This window comes from Microcebus murinus, chromosome 3, assembly GCF_040939455.1.
Source record: "Microcebus murinus isolate Inina chromosome 3, M.murinus_Inina_mat1.0, whole genome shotgun sequence".
NCBI classification, from domain to species: Eukaryota; Metazoa; Chordata; class Mammalia; order Primates; family Cheirogaleidae; genus Microcebus; species Microcebus murinus.
The window spans coordinates 25,800,687-25,826,379 of NC_134106.1; the positions used below are offsets into that span (position 1 = coordinate 25,800,687).

The window sequence follows — 25,693 nt, forward strand, 5'->3', positions numbered from 1 at the left end:
TCCTGGGCTCAAGTGATCCTACTGCCTCAGCCTCCCGAGTAGCTGGGACTACAGACATGTGCCACCATGCCCGGCTAATTTTTCTATATATATTAGTTAGCCAATTAATTTCTTTCTATTTTTAGTAGAGACGGGGTCTTGCTCTTGCTCAGGTTGGTTTCGAACTCCTGAGCTCAAACGATCCGCCCGCCTCGGCCTCCCAGAGAGATAGGATTACAGGCATGAGCCACCGCGCCCGGCCCTCAATGATTTTTTAAAAATCACTTGCTGAGTTTCAGTATAGCAACAAAGAATATCCATGTTTAACTTGAAAAGTCTACTAAAATACTCTGCCCTTTTCCAAATTCTTATTTGTGTGAGGCCAGATTTTCTTCATATGCTTCAAGCAAAACAACATATCATAACAAAGTAAATGCAGTAGCAGATATGAGAATTCAGCTTCTTTCTATTAAGCAAGATCTTAAAGATATTGGCAAAAATTCTACTCTTATTTTTCTTGTTTTGGAAGATAGTTGTTATTTTCACTAAAAATGTCATTTATAACATGTAATGGGTTTATTATTTTTTTTTCTTTAGAGACAGGGCCTCACTCTTGTCACCCACGCTGGAGTGCAGTGGCACAATCATAGCTTACTGTACTTCTGAATGCCTGGGCTCAAGTGATCCTCCCTCCTCTGCCTCCTAAGTAGCTAGGACTATTAGGGACGTACCACCATGTCCAGCTACATTTTTAAATTTTTTGTAAAGATGGAGTCTTGCTATGTTGCCTAAGCTGCTTTCGAACTCCTGGCCTCAAGAGATTTTACCATCTCAAACACCCAAAATGCTGGGATTACAGGTATAAACCACCGCACCAAACTTATTATTGTAATTTTTAAATAAAAGTAAATTTTTTAAGTTTCTCAGTTCTAGTTTCCAATTTAATAATTACTGATATATAACCTACATAAATAAAAATTATTTAGGGATATCAATAATTTTAAAGAGGGCCAGGCGCAGTGGCTCATGCCTGTAATCCCAACACTTTGGGGAGGCTGAGAGGCAGGATGATCGCTTGAGGCCAGGAGTTCAAGACTAGCCTGGGCAACAAAGTGAGACGCTTTCTCTAGAAAAAAATTAAAATTTAGTAGGGCATAGTGGTACATGCCTATAGTCCTAACTATTCAGGAGACTGAGGCAGGGGGATCACTTAGCCCCAGGGGTTTGAGGCTACAGTGAGCGATGATGGCACCACTGTACCCCAGAATGAGACCCTGTCTCAAAAAAAAAAAAAAAAAAGGAAAGAAAAAGAAAAAAAAGAATTTTGAAAAGTATAAAGAGATTCTGAGACTGACAAGTTTGAAAACAACTGCTAGAGATCGAATGACATATTATTTACCTATACAATTCTGGATCACCTTACTGAATACATTCATCATAACTACCTTCCTCTGAGGAACCAGAATAAGGAATACACAAAAAAGGGTATTATAGGTGAAAAAATGACTATGCTATAATATGAAAAGACCTTCAATTCTTAAATGTGTTAAACACAAAAAGACAAAGTATAAAAGAATTATGTAATAAGTTACCATTTGCTGGAAAAAGGGAAGAAATGATGACATTCACATGTGTTTTTAATGTATAAACAAACTCTGGACAGACACTCAAGAAACTGATAAAAGCAACTACCTATAAGGGAAGGGGAATGTGGAACATATAAGGATGGTATAGGAATGAGACTTCTCAATGACCATCTTTGATGTAGGGTATGTATTCAAATACATAGGAATATATTCAAAATTTTTCAACTTAAAATTTAATTTAGGCCAGGCACAGTGGTTCACACTTGTAATCCTAGCACTCTGGGAGGACAAGCGGAATGCTCAAGGTCAAGAGTTCGAACCCAGCCTGAGCAAGAGCAAGACCCTGTCTCTACTAAAACTGAAAGAAATTAACTGGCCAACTAAAAGCATATAGAAAAAAATTAGCCGGGCATGATGGCGCATGCCTGTAGTGCCAGCTACTCGGAAGGCTGAGGCAGTAGGATCGCTTGAGCCCATGAGTTTGAGGTCGCTGTGAGCTAGGCTGACGCCATGGCACTTTAGCTTGGGCAACAAAGTGAGACTCTGTCTCAAAAAAATAAAATAAAATAAAATTTAATTTAATTTAAAAGAAAATAATCCTAAACCACTATTAAGCCATAATTCAAATGTATTTTCAATTTCTAAGTTGCTATAATTTCAGAAAAACTCAAAAAGTCTTACTTTTTACTGGCTGTGAGGCAAAAAATTGTTGCCAGTTACTAATACACATGCCAGAAGAGTTAAGCACTGGTCAATCTGACTTCTAAGACGAAGTAGGGAAATGGTTTCTTAAATCTATAAACAAATCTGTCATCTGAAAAACAAAATAATAATGAGTAACAACTTTATTATTAATAAAGAATAAGAAATAAGAAAACAGGTAAAACCAGCAATTAACTCCTGCTTTGAGCCTTCAGTCACAAGTAGTTAAACCTTTGACTGCTTGCATCTCAGATGAGAATTCTATAATACAGCAGAGTTCTCAAATTTTTCTTAAGATTAGGAGCTTAATAAAAATTCTCAAATTACTTCTGTCACCCTTCCTAAAAGTCTAATACAAAAAGGAACATTTCTTTCCATATGATTAGTAGCTCTCCATAATTTCTAACAGAGTTCTCAAGCCAATATCCTAGGTCAGAGTTGAACAAACAGCCCACAGGCCAAATCTGGTTCACTACCTTTTGTTGTAAAACAAGTTTTACTGAAGCACAACCACACTTATTTATTTACATAAATAAATACTATAGCTGCTTTCACAATCCAAGGGCAGATTTGACTAGTTACAATGGCATAGATCATATGGCCCACAAAGTCTAAGATATTCATGATCTGATCCTTTCAAGAAAAACCTTGAGACCTCTGTATAGATTAATAATTTGAACTGAAGATAAGATACAAACTCCACTATAAGGAGATCTTATCACTCCTTACAGTAGAAATTATACCTTGTTTAGAGATTCATACTAGGCTTTTCCCACTCACTGTTCAGTCCTGGGTCATCAAAATTAAATCCTTCTTTAATCAATGAAACAACAGCAAGAAATAACAGGAGGCAGCAAAAAGACAAGTTATGTTTCCCTAGAAAAATTCCAGGCTCCACTCATGATACTCTCTTATCTTTTTTTTTTTTTTTTGAGAGAGTCTCACTCTGCTGCCTGGGCTAGAGTGCCATGTCCGTCAGCGTAGCTCACAGCAACCTCAAACTCCTGGCCTCAGGCAATCCTACTACTGCCTCAGCCTCCCCAGTAGTTGGGACTACAGGCATGCACCACCATGCCTGGCTAATTTTTTCTATATATTTTTAGTTGGCCAATTAATTTCTTTCTATTTATAGTAGAGACGGGGTCTCGCTCTTGCTCAGGCTGGTCTCGAACTCCTGAGCTCAAGTGATCGGCCAACCTCAGCCTCCCAGAGTGCTAGGATTACAGGCGTGAGCCACCGAGCCCGGCCACTACCTCATCTTTAGGAAATAAAAAGAATGGTATTGGCTAGGAGTGGTATCTCACACCTGTAATCCTAGAACTCAAGGAGGCCAAGGTGGGAGAATCGCTTGAGCTCAAGAGTTGGAGACCAACCTGAGCAAGAGGGAGACCCCTCTCCACAATAAACAGGAAAATTAGCTGGGTGTGGTGGCACACACCTATAATCCCAGTTACTTATGAGGCTGAGGCAGGAGGATCACTTGAGCCCAGGAGGTTGAGGCTGCAGTGAGAGGTATCATGTTGCAACTATACTCTGGCCAGGTTAATAGAATGAGACTCTGTCTCAAAAAAAAAAAAAAAAAAAAGAAATTAAGTTCATAAGCAAAAAGACCCAAGAAATTTCTGAAACACAAGAGAAATGATAGTAACTCATATTAAAAATTATTAAACTACTATAATCAGGCTGGATGTGGTAGCTTACGCCTGTAATTCTAGCACTCTGGAAGGCCAAGGCGGGAGGATTGCTCAAGGTCAGGAGTTCGAAACCAGCCTAAGCAAGAGCGAGACCCTGTCTCTACTAAAAAAATAGAAAGAAATTAATTGGCCAACTAAAAATACATAGAAAAAATCAGCCAGGCATGGTGGTGCATGCCTGTAGTCCCAGCTACTTGGGAGGCTGAGGCAGAAGGACTCCTTGAACCCAGGAGTTTGAGGTTGCTGTGAGCGAGGCTGATGCCATGGCACTCTAGCCAGTGCAACAGAGTGAGACTCAGCCTCAAAAAAAAAAAAAAAAAAAAAATATATATATATATATATGAAACTACAATAATCAAAACTATATAAACTGACCCAAGAATAAATTGATGGAACCAAACAAGCTGTCTGGAAACAGACACAAAAACATAAAGGGATTAAGTATAATTATAAAGGAATAATTTCATATTATGAGGGAAGATGGATTATATAATAATTATTATGACAATAGGTAACATGGGTTCACATTTCAAATCTCATAATAAATTTCAAATGAATAAAAGACTGAAATGTAAAAAGTGAATTAATGAAATAATTAGAAGCATCTGTAGGAATTAAGTGGTAAACACCTAAATATGTCCCCCCCCCAAAAAAAACTATGGAAGAAACAATTAATTAAACAACATATTTTAAAACTTTTAATATGTATGGAAAAGCATACCATAACAAAATCAAACATCAAATGAGAAACTGAGGGAAAATATTTTCAACTAATGCCACACAAAAAGAGCTGGTTTTTCAATATATAGAACCCCTATAAATCAATTAGAAACACACACATACACAACAGAAAAACAACAGCAGAGTATATAAAGAAGCAATTCACACAGAAATAAAAATAAGATATGAAAATATGCTCAACCTTATTCATACTAAGAAAAATGCACATTAAAACTATAGTGACATAAATTCTATTTCTAGGCATGAGAAAAGAACAGGTCTAGATTTACCCTACATCCATATACAACTACAAAACTAGACCAAAAAATATATACTAATGTATAAGGCTTGTTTTTGGACATTAGACCACATGAACAACAGGACTATAAAAAAGGAAATAAGCAAAGTGAAACTTTAAATGACCCAGAATGCTGCCAGAAGACAACTTACAAACTATCACCCAGAGAGAAGGAACACAGACCCAGATCAGGTCACTAAGATTCGCCTCAATGGAGTTTAGGGAGGCTGGGCGGCTAGAATTTGCAGCTCAGAGCTATGGAGAAGAGGAAGCTAAACAAGAAAGAGCTCCAGAAATCTACAAAGGGGTCCACCTGGGTTGTTGGCTTAACACCGACTAGTAAATGCATAGGGTAAAACCTACAAAGTCAAACAAAGAAAAACTTCTGGGGAAAGAATAACTCCTGGAGCTCAGAGATAAGTCACTGGAGCTATCAGCAGCCAGAGTGGAGATCCTCAATTGATTATATGAGGTACTCAGAACAGATTCCAAAAGAGTAATGCTTTAATGACAGAACTACATTTGTCTTTAAGTAAAGGCAAAACTCTCCTAAAACAAAAAGTAAAACAAGTCAAAAAATGATAAAAAATAGGTCAGAAGAAAAAATATACATTATATTCACATGAACAAATATTTTAAAAAATCAGACTCAGAAGCTATGCAATCCAAAATAGAATTTATAAAGCGCTAAAAGAAATAATGTCAACATAATCACCAAATTCAATATCCACCAGACTGTCTTTCAATAAAGAGGGACAGACATAATAACAGTCATTTATCAAGAAAACATAATCCCAAACATGTACACCAAATAACAGATTCAAAATACATGAAACAATGAATCAAGAAAACTGAAGATGGCCGGGTGCCATGTACAGGGGCATCTACAGGTGCATGCCTGTAGACCCAGCTACTCAGGAGGCTGAGACAGGAGGATCACTTGAGCAGCCCAGGGAGTTTGAGGTTGCAGTGAGCTACAATGACGCCACTGCACTCTAGCCCCAGTGACAGAGCAAGACCTTGTCAAAAAAAAAAAGAAAGAAAACTAAAAGAAAAAAATACATAAATCCACAATTATAGTAGGAAATTTCAACACTGCTCTCAGGAACTGACAGAAATATTGAAAAAAACAATAGGAATGCAGGAGATTTACATACCACATTCTAACTTAATCTAATTCACAGTTGTAGAGCATTCCACCCCACAACTACAGGAAACATACATTATTTTCAATGAACATGTAACATTCACCAAGACAGACCATGTAATAAGCCACTAAACAAGTCTACTGTGACTTGTCAGGGCCTAAGCGTTTGACCATAAATCCTTTCTGCAAAAGACATCTCTAGAGGCTACTGTTTCTCACAGTGCTTTGGGAAAAGCTACCCATCCATTTTCAACATCTCTTCCTATCTCTCCTCCTGTGACTCACAAAATAAGAGAATCAATAAAAATTTTCTTTCCTTGCCACCAGCCAGGATTTGTCAATTTTATGAAGTACATACAAAAGTCCTAAAGCAAGAACAAGCTTGACATATTTGAGGAACAGTACAAGTGAAAGGAAAAATGACAGATAAAATCAGAAAGTTGGCCAGGTGAAGTGGCTTATGCCTGTAATCCCAGCACTCTGGGAGGCTGAGTAAGGAGGATCACTTGAGCTCAGGAGTTCAAGACCAGCCTAAGCAAGAGTGAGACCCCATCTTTACTAAAAAATAGGAAAAAAATTAGCCGGGCATGGTGGCATATGCCTGTAGTCCCAGCTACTCAGGAGACTAAGACAAGGCAGGAGGATAGCTTGAGTCCAGGAGTTTGAGGTAGCAGTGAACTATGATGACACCACTGCACTCAAGCCAAGGCAACAAAGTAAGACTCCATCTCAAAAAAAAAAAAAAAAATCTAGATTAGATTATGTCATCAACTGTTCAAAACCTGCCAATGACTATTTCACTCAAGTAAAAGACCTTTCAATGGCCTTTAAGACCTATATCATCTGACTACAACTCCTTTGTGTCCATGCTCCAGCCACTTACCTCGTAACTCTTATCATACTATTAATACTTTGCTCCAGTTCCCATCATTCCACCTTCAATGGCCTTGCCTCATATTCAAGGCCTGCTGTGGCCTCAGAACCTTTGAATTTGCTGTACTCTCCACCTAAAATTATCTATCTCCAGATTATACACAAGGATTGTTCTTTTACCTACTTCAAATTTTTACTCAAATGTCTTCTCAGTGAAGTCTTCCCTTTCCATGCTATTTAATATTGCAACCTCCACCGGCCCCTAGCCTTTAACATTCCCTATGCACAAGCTCTGCTTTGTTTTATCCATAGTACCTTCCTCTATCTAGCATACTATATATTTTACTTAATTATTTATTATCTGTCTTCCCCAATTAAAGTGTAAACTAAGAATCTTTGTCTGTTCTATCCCCTGCTATGCACTTAGTCCCTAAAACAATGTGTTTCACCTAGAACTCCATTTGTTCAATATTGAATCACTGAAGATTAAATAAAACATCTTCAGAAGTGCCAACTTTCGTTAGGTCCAATTCAAATGCTAACACTAGCCTAATTAAAATATACCAATTATTTTATAATATGACATATGAATATTCAAAACTTATAAGTTTTTTTTGTTTTGATTTGTTTTATTTTGAGACAGAGTCTCACTCTTGTTGCCCTGGCTAGAGTGCCGTGGCATCAGCCTAGCTCACAGCAACCTTAAATTCCTGGGCTCAAGCGATCCTCCTGCCTCAGCCTCCCAAGTAGCTGGGACTACAGGCATGCACCACCATGCCTGGCTAATTTTTTCTATATATTTTTATAGTTAGCCAATTAATTTCTTTCTATTTTTAGTAGAAACGAGGGTCTCCCTCTTGCTCAGGTTGGTCTCGAACTCCTGAGCTCAAAGGATCCGCCCGCCTCAGCCTCCCAGAGTGCTAGGATTACAGGTGTGAGCCACCGTGCCTGGCCAAAATTCGTAAGTTTTTAATTATGCTTTTATTATTTCATAATCTAGGATATTACTTGATAATTATAAAGATGCTTACTAATTTCAAATAGTTCAACTTCTTATTTATTCTGGCATTTCTATAAATAGAACAGTAGGCTTCAAGCCAGAAGTCCTGGGTTCAAATCATAGCTCTATTATTTACTAGCAGTATGACTCAAGCAATGAAGCCTCCTCCAAGTCTTAGTTTCTCATCTATAAAATTGCAAGGTAGGAGTGGATTAAAGACGTTCCTGTCTCACCTATCCTATGCCTAATCACAGTAATATAGTGAAAATGAAAAATATATGAGAAAATGTTCTATAAGGCACAAATAATATACAATCATTGGACAGTATGGACATGAGTTAAATGTCCATAGTGTAGTTTGGGAAAAACCTGAAATGAGACAGAAAAAGTTCATTGTTTGGGGCAGCATATCTCACCATACTACCCTGACATAAAATCTAGTTTTAGAGTCAGACTGGTTCTTCAACTAACTTGTCATACCTTAAGTTAGTTACTCAACCTCTGTGAGTCATCCTTTCCACAACCATAAATGGAGATAATACCAACCTGGTAGGGTCTTTCTGAGGATTAGACACTATGTACGTACATACAAAATGTACCCACGAAACTAAGTTAATAAGAAGTGTTTAATTTTTTGTTATTTTTATTTTCTTTCAAATGGACAAAAAACCAAAAGCAGACAATACAAACAACACCATGGGGATAGGGAAGGAGATGATTTGGACTTGGAAACGCATGTGAAAGGACAAGAAGGAAACTGAGAACTAGAGATAATAAGCAATAATATCAACAGTTTGCCTATTAAGCTTATTTTCCTTCTTGCCTTTCTCCAAGGTAAAATAGAATGAGGTGCAAAGAAAAATCAACACACAGAAAACTGTATTTTGTAACCTAAAAGAGTGTACTTTAAAACTAAATTTTATTACATAGTCTCCTCAAAGAATAATATTAGCCAGTTTTTCAGTTTCTCACACACCAAGATATTTTATTTTGACACTCTAGAACTTAAGGTACATCCCAAAAAAACCCAGATGTGATTTTCCAGCTATAAGAACCCTGATATAATTTTATTTAAATGTTTAGAAATATAGCTGAATGAATGAAAACAACTTAAAAGGCAAAACTGCATTTAAGATAAATATTAGACAAACACTTCAAGAATGCTCTTTGAAAGCACGAAGCAGTGGCTCACACCTGTAATCCTAGCACTCTGGGAGGCCAAGGCAGAGGCAAGAGGATTGCTTGAGGTCAGGAGTTCAAGACCAGCTTGACCAGCCTGAGCAAGAGCAAGACCCATCTCTACAAATAATAGAAAGAATAGCTGGGCGTGGTGGCTTGTGCCTGTAGTCCCAGCTAGTCAGAAAGCTAAGACAGGATGATCACTTGAGCCCAGGAGTTTGAGGTTGCAATGAGCTAGGATTTTGACACTTCATCTAGCCCAGGCAACAGAGCAAACCTTCTCCAAAAAGAAAAAAAAAGAATGCTCTTTATATTATAGACTTTGATATTTTCAGATTCCATATGACACCAGAGATTATTACATACACCATCAATATAACCACCATTTTCCAGGGGAAAAAACAAGCCTCTCTATTAAATTTACACTTAGATATAAAATGTATCAATACCAATTTCAGGAAACATTAAAATGTAATGTATCTTTCTGGGATTCTGAAAATGTTCTATTTCCTTTTGTTTTCTTCTCCTTTTTAAGAGACAGAGTCTTGCTCTGTCACCCAGGCTAAAGTGAAATGTCACAATCATAGCTCACTGCAGCCTCGAATGAACCCCCAGACTCAAGCAATCCTCCTGCCTCAGCCTCCCTAGTAGACAAGACTACAGGCATGTGCCACCAAGCCTGGCTGATTTTTTCAATTTTTTGTAGCAACAAGGCAAGGTCTGGCTATGTTACCCAGGCTGGTCTCAAACTCCTGGCCTTAAGCCATCCTCCTACCTCATCCTCAAAAAGTGATGGGATTATAGGCATGAGCCAGCTCACCTGGCCAATGTTCTATTTCTTAATCTAGGAGGTGGTCACATAGGGTATATTAAATCTGTGAATATTCACCAAAGCATATAGTTGATTTGTATTCTTTTTCTATATATATGTTTACTTTAAAATTTTAATGTAGGCTGGGCGCAGTGGCTCATGCCTGTAATCCTAGCACTCTGGGAGGTCGAGGTGGGCGGACTGCTCGAGGTCAGGAGTTTGAAACCAGCCTGAGCAAGAGCAAGACCCTGGCTCTACTATAAACAGAAAGAAATTAATTGGCCAACTAATATATATAGAAAAAATTAGCCAGGCATGATGGCGCATGCCTGTAGTCCCAGCTATTCGGGAGGCTGAGGCAGCAGGATCGCTTGAGCCCAGGAGTTTGAGGTTGCTGTGAGCTAGGCTGAGGCCACGGCACTCACTCTAGCCTGGGCAATAAAGCGAGGCTCTGTCTCAAAAAAAATAAATAAAAATAAAAAATTTTAATGTAATGTACTGCTACTTCACATATATAATATACACACAGCTGCAATCAACCAGATGAATTATAAATTTAAATATGATAGGTAAAAAAACACAGTTCTTAGGAATAAAATTCAGGAGAGTACCTTCATGACATTGAGGTAAGTAGAGATTTCATAAGCGGGAAACCAAAGAAAGCACTAATCAATTGATAAACTGTACTTCTTTAAAATTAAGAACCTTAATCTACCAAGGCATCAAGATTCTGAAAGGACCATCCATAGGGTAGAAGATATTTGCAATACATAGATCTAACAAAAAACTATATCCAGGATATATAAAGAACTACAAATCAATATGAAAAAAGTAAACAGCCCAAGAGAAAAAAAGGGCAAAAGGTTGAACGAACACTTCGCAAGAGCAGAAGCCCAATGGCCAATAAATGGCCAATAAACATGGGGTCCCTAACTAACATGAAAAAATGTTCAACTTCATTAGTCATCAGGAAAATACAAATTAAAACTACACTACAGTATCACTACATCACCTTCCAGAATAATGAAAAAGGGTTAGCATACCAAGCACTGGCAAATATATGAAGCAAATAGAGATCTTATACACTGCTGGTGGGGGTGTAAATTTGTAAAACCACCTTGCACAATTTTTGCAGAAACTATCAAAATGTATACGCATAAGCCATGACCTAATTATTCCATCCAGAGGTATATAGCCAACAAAAATCACATATATATATTCACCAAAAAAGGCATAGAAATGTTCACAGCAGCCAAAAAAACAAATTTCCATCAACAGTAGAATAAACTGTATTCACACAACAGCAAATAGCAATGAGAATAAACAAAGTACAACACAACATGGATTAATCTTACAAATGTAATGTTAAACAAAAGAAGCTCAAAGAATATATACTCTACTTGTACAGAATTCAAAAACAGACAAAACTTTTCTACAGTGTTAGAATACAAGGAACACAGGGCAAAGGGAGAAGGAGTGTTTGTTGGGAGTTCCAGTACTGACGTTTCTTGAGCTGGCCATCACTTGAATGTGCTTATTCATCTAGCTGTACATGCTTCTATATGTATGTCATAGTCTTCTAAAAATCTTGCATTCACTGGATCCCTAACTGGTAGATCAGGACTTCTAATCCTTTCCTACTACAAGAATCTTCATCTATACTATGCTCAGAGACTTGACTGGCAGCAGTCCTACATCAGTCCTACTGCTCTTGAAGATTTAAACATCAGTATCTCCATCCATATATTACCAATACCCACCACATGCTAATTACTATACTATACACCAACCACTTTATCATTTGTTGATTTAAATACTTACTGAATATCTACCATGTACAAAATCTGTGCTGATTACTTAGGGTACAAAAAATGAGTAAGACATAGTCCCCAGCTTCAAGGAGTTCATTAAGACCACAAATACAGTAGCAAGGTAAATGTATAAAGATATGCACAGGATATTATGGAAGCACAAAGGAACATCAAAAACTGCCAGGACGGCCGGGCGCGGTGGCTCACGCCTGTAATCCTAGCTCTCTGGGAGGCCGAGGCGGGCGGATTGCTAGAGGTCAGGAGTTCGAAACCAGCCTGAGCAAGAGCGAGACCCCGTCTCTACTATAAATAGAAAGAAACTAATTGGCCAACTAATATATATAGAAAAATATTAGCCGGGCATGGTGGCACATGCCTGTAGTCCCAGCTACTTGGGAGGCTGAGGCAGCAGGATTGCTTGAGCCCAGGAGTTTGAGGTTGCTGTGAGCTAGGCTGACGCCACGGCACTCACTCTAGCCTAGGCAACAAAGCGAGACTCTGTCTCAAAAAAAAAAAAAAAAAAACTGCCAGGAGGCCAGGCATGGTGGCTCACACTTGTAATCCTAGCACTCTGGAAGGTCAAGGTGGGCGGACTGCTCGAGGTCAGGAGTTCAAAACCAGCCTGAGCAAGAGCAAGACCCCGGCTCTACTATAAATAGAAATAAATTAATTGGCCAACTAATATATATAGAAAAAATCAGCCAGGCATGGTAGCGCATGCCTGTAGTCCCAGCTACTCGGGAGGCTGAGGCAGCAGGATTGCTTAAGCCCAGGAGTTTGAGGTTGCTGTGAGCTAGGCTGACGCCATGGCTGGCACTCACTCTAGCCTGGGCAACAGAGTGAGACTGTCTCAAAAAAAAAAAAAAAAACCTGCCTGGAGGAGGAGGCAATGCATCAGGGTAGGTTTCTTAGAGATATTAACACCTGAGTCTTTAAAAGATGAGTAGGAACTATCCCAGTAAAGAACATTTCAACAGAGGGAAGTTTGCGCCAAAGTACAATAAGAAACAGCATGATGTATTTAAAGAAACAATGAACAGCTGTTAGATGTTGCCTAAAGGTCATAAAACCAAGAACTAAGATGGGCTAGGGGGAAAGTGACATAGAGATAAGAAAGTCTCAAGTCATGAAAGGACTTAGACCTTATCCAAGAGGCAAGATGGATCAGTGAGGAAATGATCAAAAGAATAATGGGGTCAATGGATTATTCAGGCATCAGCAGAGAGGACAGACTTAAGGGGATAACACTGGCAGAAAGCAGCCCAGTTAGGAGACAGCTGTGGTGGTCCTGACAGAAGATGATAAGGGCAAGAAATAAAGCTGTAACAAATGTGAAGAAAATAGACAGATACATTACACTGCTGGTCTACAGACCATACTTTGAGAACCACTAAACTACACTAGGGGTCAGAAAATATTTTTCTATAAAGGCCAAATAGTAAATATTTCAGACTTTATGTGCTACACATGGTCTCTACTGTATTTGGTTTTTGTTTGTTTTTTAAACACTGTTTTAAAAATTAAAAATCACTCTTAGCCAGTGGACCTTACCAAAAAAAAAAAAAAGGCCGCAGGCTGTATTTAGGCTATGGGCCATAGTTAGTTTGCTGATCCCTGTTGCACACCAGTAAAGAAGTGAGGATTAACCTTCCTATGAGATTAATTTTCCTAAAATGCTACTTGCATCATATTATCAGTTCCCTACTAAGAAACCTCCATTGGTCCTTAATACCTAAGTAGAATCCCTATGATGCCTAGCATTCATGAGCATCTATACTTTAGCACCAGCCCACTACTCCAGATTCATGAACTACGTCCTTGTGAACCTTCCATCATTATTAAATTGAACTACTTACATTTATCAGCCTCTATACCTTTGTGGTGTTTCCCAATCCAATGTTCTTTCCTATTGCTCCAAACCTACTCAAGTATCCTACCTTCAAAGCACAATTCAAATCCTACCTCAAAATGATTCCATCCTCCTCAGAAATTCTAAAAGCATTATCTCAATTTATACTTATTTGCTGCCTTATTACTTCAAATAAACTGAAAATTCCTTGAGGGCAGGCAACAATTTATACAACTCTCTATCAGTGGATCTAGTATATAACAAGGGGTAAATAAAATGAAGATGTGTGTGTACATATTACAAAACTTACATGTAATATATGTAATATGTGCATATGTACACACATTTTCTGAAATAACTAGATAACTGAAGCAAATATGATTTCACCTTATTTGTATCAGTAATTAAACACTTTAATTCTATAGACACAACCTGAATGCTTGTAGAAACCACAGAATGACAATCCACAAACACAACCAGTTTACTAGAGAAACAATAACACAAGCAGAATTTTCCCAATGTTATCAGTTATAGGTACACTGGCATAATATTAAAGACCAAAGTTCCCAAATCAATTCTTACCTATAGTTTTCTTTGTTATTTTTTTTGTTTGTTTTTATTTTTTTTTTCGCTTTACCTATAGTTTTACTTCATTTATTTTTTAAAATACAAAAGAAGCTTTTACAACAAAATTGCTTTAAATTCACCCTCAATTATTATTCAAGTTTAAAAAGTTACACACACACCCCCCAAAAAGTCACATATATGATCTTAATTTTAGTAAGATTCTCTACCACAATTCATAGCACCAAAAATGGCATAATTGATTTCACTGAGAATTTAAGGAAATAAAAATACATTTAAATTTTTTAAGAAAATAATCCATTTTAGTTCACAATTGACAAATATGATCACAGAATTTTTTCACCTGGATTAAAGGAGTCATCTTATATTTGAGAAGATATACTTAAGACTTTCCAAGTCCAAAGTGTAAGCTATGCTCCATTTTATTACCCAAAGAAAGTTCAAGAATCTATAAAAATTCCTCCAGAATCACTTGCCCACATTCCATTACAAACTACAACAAAAGTTTAAAACACTTACAGAAAAGTATAGAAAACCAAAATGGACAAACCAAAAAATAGCCATTAAAGTGAAACCTAAATTTTTTTTAACTTTTTAATTCTTCAAAGCACATGGAAGAAAAAGTTTAGTTATTTACAACACTGAAAAGACCATCACTCATTGATAGCTAACATTAATAATCCACTGATAAGAGAACAAACCCAGGAGCCAGAGACTCCCCTTTCCCAATTCCTGTTCTGCCACTGGCTTAGAATAATGAGTCTTGGGCACATCACTCAATTTCTCTAGTTTACCCATATGTTTAACAAGAATAGCTTAACTGACATTCTCAGGTTGAGAGAACTGATAAAATGTTTATGAAGTACTTTAGGACTATGAAGAGAAGCCACTGTAACCATAAAATGTCATATATGCTTAATGCAAAACTACAACTACCTGTTAGCTATAGCTGCAAATCCAATCATCACAATTCTTTCTGTTCTTAACACAGCAAATCTTTACTGAGTCAGTAAGGTGCATGTATTTAATATGCTAGTTTTAGCAACCTCACAGAAATTTATTTTCTTCCAAATATTTCTTTTCTCACAAACCATGTCACTATACAACCTAATTATTTGCAAAGGGAAACACAATCCTATTCCCATTAAGTTAGGTCTAATTACTGACAAGCCAATACCAAATGACTGAAGAGTATTAGAAATCACGGTGGAACTTTCTTTGTTAACATACTAGAAATGTGACTCCTGAAAATAATCCCAGAAAACAGGCATTCTAACAAGAGCTTTATTAAAGGGAAAATCCCTACACTCTCTTACATAAAAGAACTCTAAAATGTTTTCAGACCCTGGAGACAGAAGACTAAATTCACTCAAAGCCTAAACTAATTCGTTGGGTAGTTCCAGCACCTGCTTGGTGTTGAACGACTAGAGACTGAGGAGGCTGCTCAGGAAAAGTGCTGAAGCCATCTCCAGCTGCCCCTTTCGTGAATGACAGTAACAATGCAAACACTGACAAAAGAGCTGGGAGGCCACCCAAAGCCCCAGATTAGCAATACTTCTACTCTAGCCCCAACATATAAGGCGACAAATCCCTGAAAGGACCTCCTCTGACAGCTCTCCCATGCAAAGACCTGGTCTCTAGTCTGGTAACGTGAAAAAGTACTACCCTTCACTCCTTCCAAGACAGCGGAGCACCTTAAAGGTGAGGGAAAACGCTGCCTGCCTTTCCAAAGTGCCAGAGGCAGAAGACGGGAAGACTTCCTCCCGGGCTCTGAGTGAGGAGGCTCGCTGGGCAGCCAGAGAAAACTCGCTCTGGGCGAGGGCGCCCCTCTGACCGCCGGTAGGGAGGGCAGGGAGGAGGAGTAGAGGAAAGGAAAGCGTGTCCCCCACTTGGCAAGAGGACAGAGGGTCGCTGCCCAGCCGTGTGGGGAAGCGGTGCTTGGCGCCGGGCACACCGTCCTTCCCGGGGGTGGCAGCGGCCGGCCGCCCGCTTCCCGCGAGCCGGAGGAGGCGACAAGTAGACTCGGGTCCGGGAGCACCGGGAGCACGTTCTCTCCTCCAGCCTGGTCCTGAGGGAGGGCGCAGGCTGCCGAGGCGGCAACTCTCCCTCTCGCCCAACTCCGCGAGCGCGAGGCCGGCCGGCCGCCGGCCGCCGGCTGCCGGCGCGGGCTGCCAGCAGCCGGGTGGGGGAGGCGACGAGGCCGTCCTCCGTCCGCTCCCTCCGCACGCGGTCCGCTCCGGGCGGCCCGTCCGCGCCCTCGTCCCCGCCCGCCGCCGCCGCGGGGCCGGGCCGCCGACCTCGGCCGGCCGGGCGCGGGGCCAGGCGGCGGCGGCGGCGGGCGGGCGGGCGGCCTGGGGCCCTACCTGAGGCTGTGTACCAGCTCCCGGCGTGACTGGCTTCCCGGCAGACCACTCGGTTGGACATCTTGGTGCCTGTGCCGCCTATGGTGCACGAGGATGAATGAGGAGGCGGCGGCGGCGGCGGCGGCAGGAGCGGCTCCGCGAGGGGACGAGACACCGCGGGCCCAGCCCAGGAGGAGGCGGCAGCGGGGAGGGGATCGGCCCGGCCCAGGAGGAGGAGGAAGAGGAGGAGGCGGCGGCCCAAGAGGAGGAGGAGATGGCAGCCGGGGCGGTGGCGGCGGCAGCAACAATCACCACAAACTCCGGTGACCGCCGGAAGATGGGGCCCACCGCGGCCTCACCGAAGCCCGGAAAGCCTGGCCCCGGCCCCCGGAGTCGCCGCTACTCCCCAGCCGGGGCTGGTTTCGCCGAGCCGCCCCCACGGCCCCCTCCCCTCCCAGTTGGCCTCCCGGAGCCACCGCCGGTGACCCCACCCCCGTGACTCCGCGCCCGCCCCCTCCCCCCACCCCCCGCGGGGCTCCCTGCACCCACCCCCACCCCCCGGCAGGGCCCTCCTGCCCGCCCGCCGGCCCCGCCCCGCTCCTCCTCCCGGCCGCGCGGCGAGGTTAACGGCGGAAACCGGACAGGCCAGACGGCATCTGGGGTCGGGCGGCCCCGCGAGGAGGCAGCGGCAGCTGCAGCTGCAGCTCCGCGCACACAAAAGCCCAGGGCCGGGGCCTGAACCGGGGAAGGCAGACCCAGAGAAGAGCCAACGCTTCCTTACTCGCCACTCTAACGGGTCCTGCCCACTGAGCATGCCCAGCACCGCTGCCAGGCCCGCCGAGGAATCTCAACGTGCACGCTCCGCTCTCCGGGGTTTAGCGGCAGCAGACGCTGGGGGTGGGGGAGCGCGCAGGGAGCAGGACGCAGCCGCAAGGCAAGCCCCCTCCCCCAGCCGACTTCCTTAAAAGAAGAGCACCGAGGGCACGCAGAGGAGGCTTTCCGCCAGGAAAGTCCTGCTGGTATTCCCCTTCGTACACAGGCATCCTCGGTGGATTCGCACCCTCAAGGTTTCACTCCTAGGGATGCAAGTCTGTGACCACACCGAGAAGTTGGTTTGTAGAAGCAGGCACGTGGTAAACTGTGCCTGTGGTCCTGCAAATGCTAGTTTTTGCTTTACTTGGTCAATCGTAAGCATTTATCATGTTTCATGTTATATTTACCTAGGTGCATGTCTTATGTCCCTAATTAAAGTGCTAGCCTCAGTTATTCTCAACTGTAAAATGGGGACAACAAGGTGGAACTAGGATTATAAGAGTTACTGAATGTAAAGACTCAGGGTAGGTATATACAAAAAACATTTATACTCTTTCCTTGTCATCTTATAAATCCCAGTATTCCACGTAAGAGTCAGGAACAAAGAATTCCTTTACAGTTGTGGAAGAATCACAGCAAAGAAGGATATCTTATACCTCTGAGAAAGTGTTACTATTATGAAGTGCATACACTATTCCAAAAGTAGATAGAGAACAAGATCAAGTTCCTTATTGTCAATGAAAAATTTGGGGTTAACACCATAAAATTGTTCTATCTCAGTCTTACAATAAACACGATCGTGGTAAAAATCCAAGGTAGGCAACTAGCTGTCTAATATTCAAGCTTAGATTTTCCTAGGGCAATAATATAAACTTTAAAAAGAAAAAGGTAGAATTCTGTTCCCTCTCCTCTCACCTTTTCCAACTTTAGAGTCCAAGGATTTTGTTTGAGATCTGTGTCCTAAAACCTGGTCAATTGCCGGAACACTTCTGATTTTCACACCTCTTTCTACAGTTATTAAGCTAAAATCTCCCCTGAATGTACATATTTCTTCATTCTATCTTTTTTTTTTTAGAGACAAGGTCTCCCTCTGTCACCCAGGCTGTAGTACAATGGAATGGTCATGGCTCACTGCAGCCTTGAACTCCTGGGCTGAGGCAATCCTCTTGCCTCAGCCTTTTTTGTACCTGGGGCCACAGAAGGCACCACTACACCCAACTATTTTTTTTTTTTAAGAGATGGGGTCTTGCTATATTGCCCAGGCTGGTCCTGAATTACTGGCCTCCCAAACTGCTTGGTTTACAGGCATGAGCCACAATGCCTGGCCATAAACTGTTCCCTTTTTTTTTTTTTGAGACAGAGTCTCGCTTTGTTGCCCAGGCTAGAGTGAGTGCCGTGGAGTCAGCCTAGCTCACAGCAACCTCAAACTCCTGGGCCTAAGCAATCCTACTGCCTCAGCCTCCTGAGTAGCTGGAACTACAGGCACGTGCCACCATGCCCGGCTAATTTTTATATATATATATATGTATATATATATATATATTAGTTGGCCAATTAATTTCTATTTTTTTTTCATAAACTGTTCTTTATAAATGTTTGTTATTATTATCCTCTGCTCCTAGCAACAATCCCAAGTCTCATTCCAGACTACCAATCTAATTTAAAATTAAGCTTTCTCCCTATTACTTAGTTGGACCCTTCTTTCCCCAAAAGGTTATTCTTACTTGTCAAACACAGCAAAGACCACATGGTCAATAGAAGTGAAAGTTTAGAGGATCCTGCATTATGTCTAAACAGTTGGGTTTTTTGTTGTTATTTGTTTTTTGTGGGGTTTTTTTTGAGATGGTCTCACTCTGTTGCCCAGGCTGGAGTGCGCTGGTGTGATCAAAACTCACTGCAGCCTCAAACACCTGAGCTCAAGCAGTCCTCCTGCCTCAGCCTCCTGAGCAGCTGGGATTACAGGCATGCACCACCACGCCTGGCAACTTTTTTTTTCATTGTTTGTAGAGAAAGGGTCTCACTATGTTGCCCAAGCTGGTCTTCAACTCCTGGCCTCATACAGTCCTCCTGCCTTGGCATCCCGAAGTACTGGGATTATAGGAGTGAGCCACAGTGCTCCACTAGAATGCTCTTAATATAATTCCACCATTACTCCCCTATCCACTGTATTCTGGCTCCCTTATTCAAGTATACTCTTGAAAGAAATAAGTTGAAACTACTCATTTACCCATCTCCCCTAAATTAAGGAAAATTCATACAATGCAAAATACTTACTTTGTATTCCAAAAGAAGCCTATTTAGGAATACTGCACAATCCTCATGTTATTTTCAGCAACTTCCATTATATTCACCAGTGATTTGAGGTTGACACTCCATAAACATCATTCATAGTAGGGCCAAGGAAGAAACCTTCATTAATAGACAGTCCTTATGAAACATGGGCTTCAGGAAATAAGAAGGCACTACTAGTCCTAGAATCCAGCATTAATGCACATATCAGAAGAAACAGCAAGTCCAATATTCACTCTACCAGTCTATACTAACAACCACAATATCCATCACTGTGAGACTTGTTATATAAAGATATAAATATGCACCCATTAAAAAGAAAGAAATGGTACTATATACTGTGGAAGAGATTCAAAAAAGTGAAAAAAGCAAGGCCGGGCTCATGTTCATAATTCTAGCATTTTGGGAGGCCAATGCCGGAGGACTGCTTGAGGCCAGGAGTTTGAGGCCAGCCTAAGCAACATGTTGAGATTCTGTCTGTAAAAAAATTTGACCAAAATTTAAAAACTAAAATAAAACTAGTGCTCTTGGCCAGGTAATCCTGTAATCCTAGCACTTCAGAGGCTGAGGCAGGAGAATCACTTGAACTCAGGAGTTCAAGACCAGCCCAAGCAAGTGCAAGACACTGTCGCTACTAAAAACAGAAAAATTAACAGGGCATGGTGCCATGCACCTATAGGCCCAACTACTCAGGAGGCTGAGGCAAGAGGATCGCTCGAACCACTGCACTCTGCCCAGGGCAACAGAGTGAGACACTATCTCAAAAAAAAAAAAAAAATGGTGCTCTAACCTAGTATCAGTCAACTTTGCCCCTTTCTACTTTAGAAACCAAACTTAATAAGTAACATTTATTAAATAATTACGATGTACCTGACACTGGGCTACATATTTGATTTCCTATAAGATACAAATCTATTCATATCCAATGTTTTGGAATGAAATTTTGTACATAAATCTTTTCTATATTTATTGTTGATATTTAGGATTCTCAGAAATGAAATAAATGAGTCAAAAGTTATAAAAGCTTTTTAAAAAGCTGGCAAGTTTTTTTGAAAGACAATTATTCATTACCAACTGCCCCTTTTATGTCTGGTGACCTATTTTCCCCTATTATATTAATTTGGTTTCCTAATTTTTAAACAAGTAGATTCTCAGTTATAGCCACTCACAGGTTTCATCTTTTCTGCCTCATTTCTCCAGTTTGATGATATGTGTCAGGTCTTCAATTTGTTAATGTCTTTTTGGAATCCAGTCCAGGGAAATATCTGGATACAGTATTTTATGCTATTCTTACAACTATTCTGTCATGTTTCTAATGGGAGCTATCAATCTTTAAATTCCACTATAGATTCTCCTAAATAAGATTTAAACAGAAGTTCGATAGTCTTCCTGTAGCCTTATCAGAATTACGTAGATGGTCTCCCTTTTATCCAAACTGTTTTTCTTTTTTTCAATTCAAGGTGTCTATTTCCTCTAATAATCTATTCCTGATTTACTCTGCGGGTCCTCCCACTAACTCAACCACCAACATAATTCAAGAATGAACTCTTTGCCCGGCGCGGTAGCTCACGCCTGTAATCCTAGCACTCTGGGAGGCCAAGGCAGGTGGATTGCTCAAGGTCAGGAGTTCAAAGCCAGCCTGAGCAAGAGCAAGACCCCGTCTCTACTATAAATAGAAAGAAATTAGCTGAACAACTAAAAATATATATATATAAAAATTAGCCGGGCATGGTGGCACATGCCTGTAGTCCCAGCCACTTGGGAGGCTGAGTCAGGAGAATCATTTGAGCCCAGGAGTTTGAGGTTGCTGTGAGCTAAGCTGACGCCATGGCACTCTAGCCCAGGCAACAGAAAAAAAAAAAAAAAAAAAAAGAACTCACTCTTGACCAGGCCTAGTGGCTCATGCCTGTAATCCAAAAATTTTGGGAGACCAAGGTGGGAGGACAGCTTGAGGCCAGGACTTCAAGCCAGCCTGAGCAACACAGCAAGGCCTTGTCTCTACAGAAAAAAAAGAAAAAAAAAAAATTAGCTGAGCTTGGTGGTAAACCTGTAGTCCTAGCTACTTGCCAGGAGGATTGATTGCTGAGGCATAGGAGTTTAAGGATGGAATGAGCTATAATGATACCACTGTACTCTAGCCCAGGCAACAGAGTGAGTGTCTCAAAAAAAAAAAAAAGAAAGAAAAGAGGACCTCTTAAACAGTAGTTTTTACTCTATATTTACTAAACAATATCATATATTCTCCATTAAATTAAATGGTTACACCAGGCACTGTGTGACCTCATCTCTACAAAAAGTATAAAAATAAGCCGGGCAGTGGTGGCTGGCACCTATAGTCCCAGCTACTGGGGAGGGTGAAGCAGGATTGCTTGAGCTCAGGAGTTTGAGGTTACAGTGAGCTATGATGATGCCACTGCACTCTAGCCTGGGCAACAGAGCAAGACCCTATCTCCATCAATCTATAGTAAAATGAGTAGTCAAAGGGTAGAAATTATTTCTATAAATGCCAGCTACACAAAAAATACCTATGATAGAAGTTTCTAATTTCCATTTAACTGGGGTAAGTGATATATCCATTCCTTCAGTAAAATACACTGAATAATGCCCATGATAACTGAAGTCTTGAAGGTAGTAGACTGCACTCCCACATTTGTATGCATAACAAGGATCAATCATGTTCTCCAATTTATTTATAACAGTTGTCCTAGGTATTGCCATGACATAATTTAATTATTATATAAACCAATGAAATACAAATACATAATACAAAAGGTATACTATGGTCTGAATATCGTGTTCCCCCACAATTTATATGTTGAAATCCTAACCACTATGGTGGTGGGATTGAGTATAGGTCCTTCTGGTGGCGATTAGGTCATTTCATGAATGGGATTAATGCCATTAGAAGAGGCCCCAAAGAACTAGATAATCTATGTCCACTGTGTGAGGACAAAGATAGAAGATGGCATTTATGAACCAGAGAGCAGGCCCTTACCAGACCACCTTATCTTGAATTCCAAGCCTCCAGAACTGTGAGAAATAAATTGTTTAGAAGCTACCCAGTTTATGACATTTTGTTACAGCAGCCAAAAAGGACTAAGACAAGGTGTTGATATCAAAATTAGGTTGAATGCTTTTAAAAGACTCAGTAAAAACAACTATCAAATGAGAGGCAGACAAGATGAATGAAGATTGAAGAAAAAGATACACCATTCTACAAATCACTTCTTAAATGTCTAAAAGCTTACTCTACTTTCCAAAAATTTGAAACTGAAATTTGTAGACCATGCATCATAGGTGTGGTTTGTGGAAGAAAGATACAGAATTTCAATCAAAGAACTCATGCCCAAAGAGAGGACTAAAATCAAAATATCAAGTTAATGTAGATTAGTATTTTTAAGTTTTTAAAAAACTGTTTAAAGCATGTATCACGTAAGATTCCCTACTGTGTGGCCGGTCACAGTGGCTCACACCTGTAATCGTAGCACTCTGGGAGGCTGGGGTGGGAGGATCACTCAAGGACAGGAACAAGCCTGAGCAAGAGTGAGACGCTGTCTCTATTAAAAATAGAAAGAAATTAATTGGTCAACTAAAAATATATAGAAAAAATTAGCCGGGCATGGTGGCGCATGCCTATAGTCCCAGCTACTCAGGAGGCTGAAGCGGGATTGCTTGAGCCCAGGAGTTTGAGGTTGCTGTGAGCTAGGCTGATGCCATGGCACTCTAGCTGGGGCAACAGAGTGAGACCCTGTCTCGAAAAAAAAGGAAAAATTCCCTACTGTGACTCACTTTCTCATTTACCAGCAACATAAGTGGGCTTCTGTACATAACATAAGGCAAACTAATTTTTCCCCCAAAGAAAAACTTTACACACCTGAGCAGTAATATAGCATTAAGCTGGGTTTGAATCTCTGCCCCAAACTTCCTTTCTTTGTAACTTTGAACAAATCAACAAAGTCGGTTTCCTCATCTAAGAATGAAGTATTAAAATTAATATTAAACCTACCCCAAACTTTGGGAAGTGATGATGTTTATGGCCTTGATGGTGGTATGGTTTCACAGGCATGTACTTACCCCAAACTCATCAAGCTATGCACAATAAATATGTACAGCTTTTTATGTCACTCATATGTTTACATAAAGTGATTTTTAAAAATAAAAAAAATTTTTTTAAATCTATCTTATAGGGTTATGGATTAAATGACAATTCATGTAAAGTATTTAGCATGGTGCCTAGCATATGGTTTGTGGACTGCCAGCAAAACACATGCCAAATGTCAGTCTTTACTGAAATGTATCAAATTCAAGATTAATTGAAGCCCTATCTTGAAAATAGTTTACTAGAAGGAATATAGCACTAGGCAGAGTGACACATACTTATATTTCCAAAACTAAAATACCTTCTTAGTGGTCTTTAACCAGAAGTATGTATCAGAATGCCTTAAAGAGTTTTCTTCAAATTCACAAATTCATGAGCCATGGCTCTATCCCAATTGAATCATGTTTTCCAGGCACATATGTATATGATATTTATGTATTATATAAATTTTATATTTATTGTATATTTACAATATTATTTATACTTATATTCAAAAAGTTCCAAGTGGCTCTAATGCAAATTTCCAGTAAAGAACCACTGCTAAGGCTGGGCGCGGTGGCTCACGCCTGTAATCCTAGCACTCTGGGAGGCCGAGGTGGGCGGATTGCTCGAGGTCAGGAGTTCGAAACCAGGCTGAGCAAGAGCAAGACGCCGGCTCTACTATAAATAGAAATTAATTGGCCAACTAATATATTTAGAAAAAATTAGCCAGGCATGATGGCGCACACCTGTAGTCCCAGCTATTCGGGAGGCTGAGGCAGCAGGATCGCTTGAGCCCAGGAGTTTGAGGTTGCTGTGACCTAGGATGCCACAGCACTCACGCTAGCCTGGACAACAAAGTGAGACTCTGTCTCAAAAAAAAAGGAAAACCTTGCAAAGCCCATAACATTTTTAGCTTGGAGATACAAGACTCTAATATGCTTCTAATGCAGTGTTTCTCAACATGAGCACTAATGACATTTTGAGCTAGATATTTCTTGGGGAGGAAGGAGACTGGGCATTTGGACTGTCCTGTTCACTATGTTTTAGCAACACCCCTGGCCTATCTACTAGATACCAGGAGAACCCCACCTTACTCCACTTGTGACAAGCAAAATGTGCCCATATATTGCCAAATGTCTTCTGTGGCGATGGGAAACACTCCCATTTGAGAACCTCTGCTCTAATGAATGTTTTTCCCAGCTCTCTTCAGGCAATTTTCTCTGATTTCTGACTTAGTGAGCTATTTCAAATTTTTCACAGGGGACAATGGAAATAGACCGAAAGAAGGACTGGCTGCTTGCTGCTTTTTATTGCAAAGAGAAGCAATGACTTTAAGTAGCACAAGTACTTCTCACTTAACTATAAGCAACACATTGGTAGAACGAGGTTTGAATTCCCATTCAAGCACTTACCAACAGTGTTGTCTTGAGCATGTCATTTAACCTCTCCAAGTCTGTTTCTCATCTGCAAAATGGGAATAATAATATCTACTTTGCAGAGTTGTTATATTAGAGATAATTTAAATAGATAATTTAAATTAAAAAATATGTGCCTGACACATAGGACTGCAACAAATGATAGTTACATTATTACTATAAAGGTTGATAGTATTGGAGAGTTGTACACCCTCTGCAATGCTTTTATCAGTACTCCAACTTTTTGTACATTAGAATTTTTGTTAAGACATTGAAGATGGTCAGATCTCACCCTCAGAAAGGCCTAGAGACAAAGCTGAGGAAAATTGGTTGAGGTTCTTTTCCCCCCAAACTGTTATCTTTGTTGCATAGCTGAGTTCTTTTATATTATACTTGAGTCTGCTGTATTTTCACTCTGTTGTAAAACTGCATTTGAAGACACAAGAAAGAAGCAATTCATGAAAATAATTCAGCCACATAAAATATTTGTCATACAGAACAAAAACTACTTTAAAATAA

At 40.4% G+C, this 25,693-nt stretch overlaps 1 protein-coding gene across 5 annotated transcripts in view; it reads right to left on the reverse strand.

Moving 5' to 3' along the window:
* MEMO1 (mediator of cell motility 1) overlaps nucleotides 1–17,426 on the reverse strand; it is a 121,551-nt gene extending 104,125 nt beyond the window's left edge. For 2 of the 5 annotated variants that reach the window (XM_076000654.1, XM_020288626.2), the window contains exon 1: nucleotides 16,598–16,731. In XM_076000654.1, coding sequence (XP_075856769.1) covers nucleotides 16,598–16,658 — 61 coding nt within the window. In that variant the 5' untranslated portion in view covers nucleotides 16,659–16,731. Of the gene's footprint in view, nucleotides 1–2,246; nucleotides 2,397–16,597; nucleotides 16,732–17,357 lie in introns of those variants that run through there. The other 3 variants (XM_076000652.1, XM_012788372.3, XM_076000653.1) reach the window with 3 other exon arrangements.
* Between the last annotated feature and the right edge of the window lie 8,267 nt (nucleotides 17,427–25,693).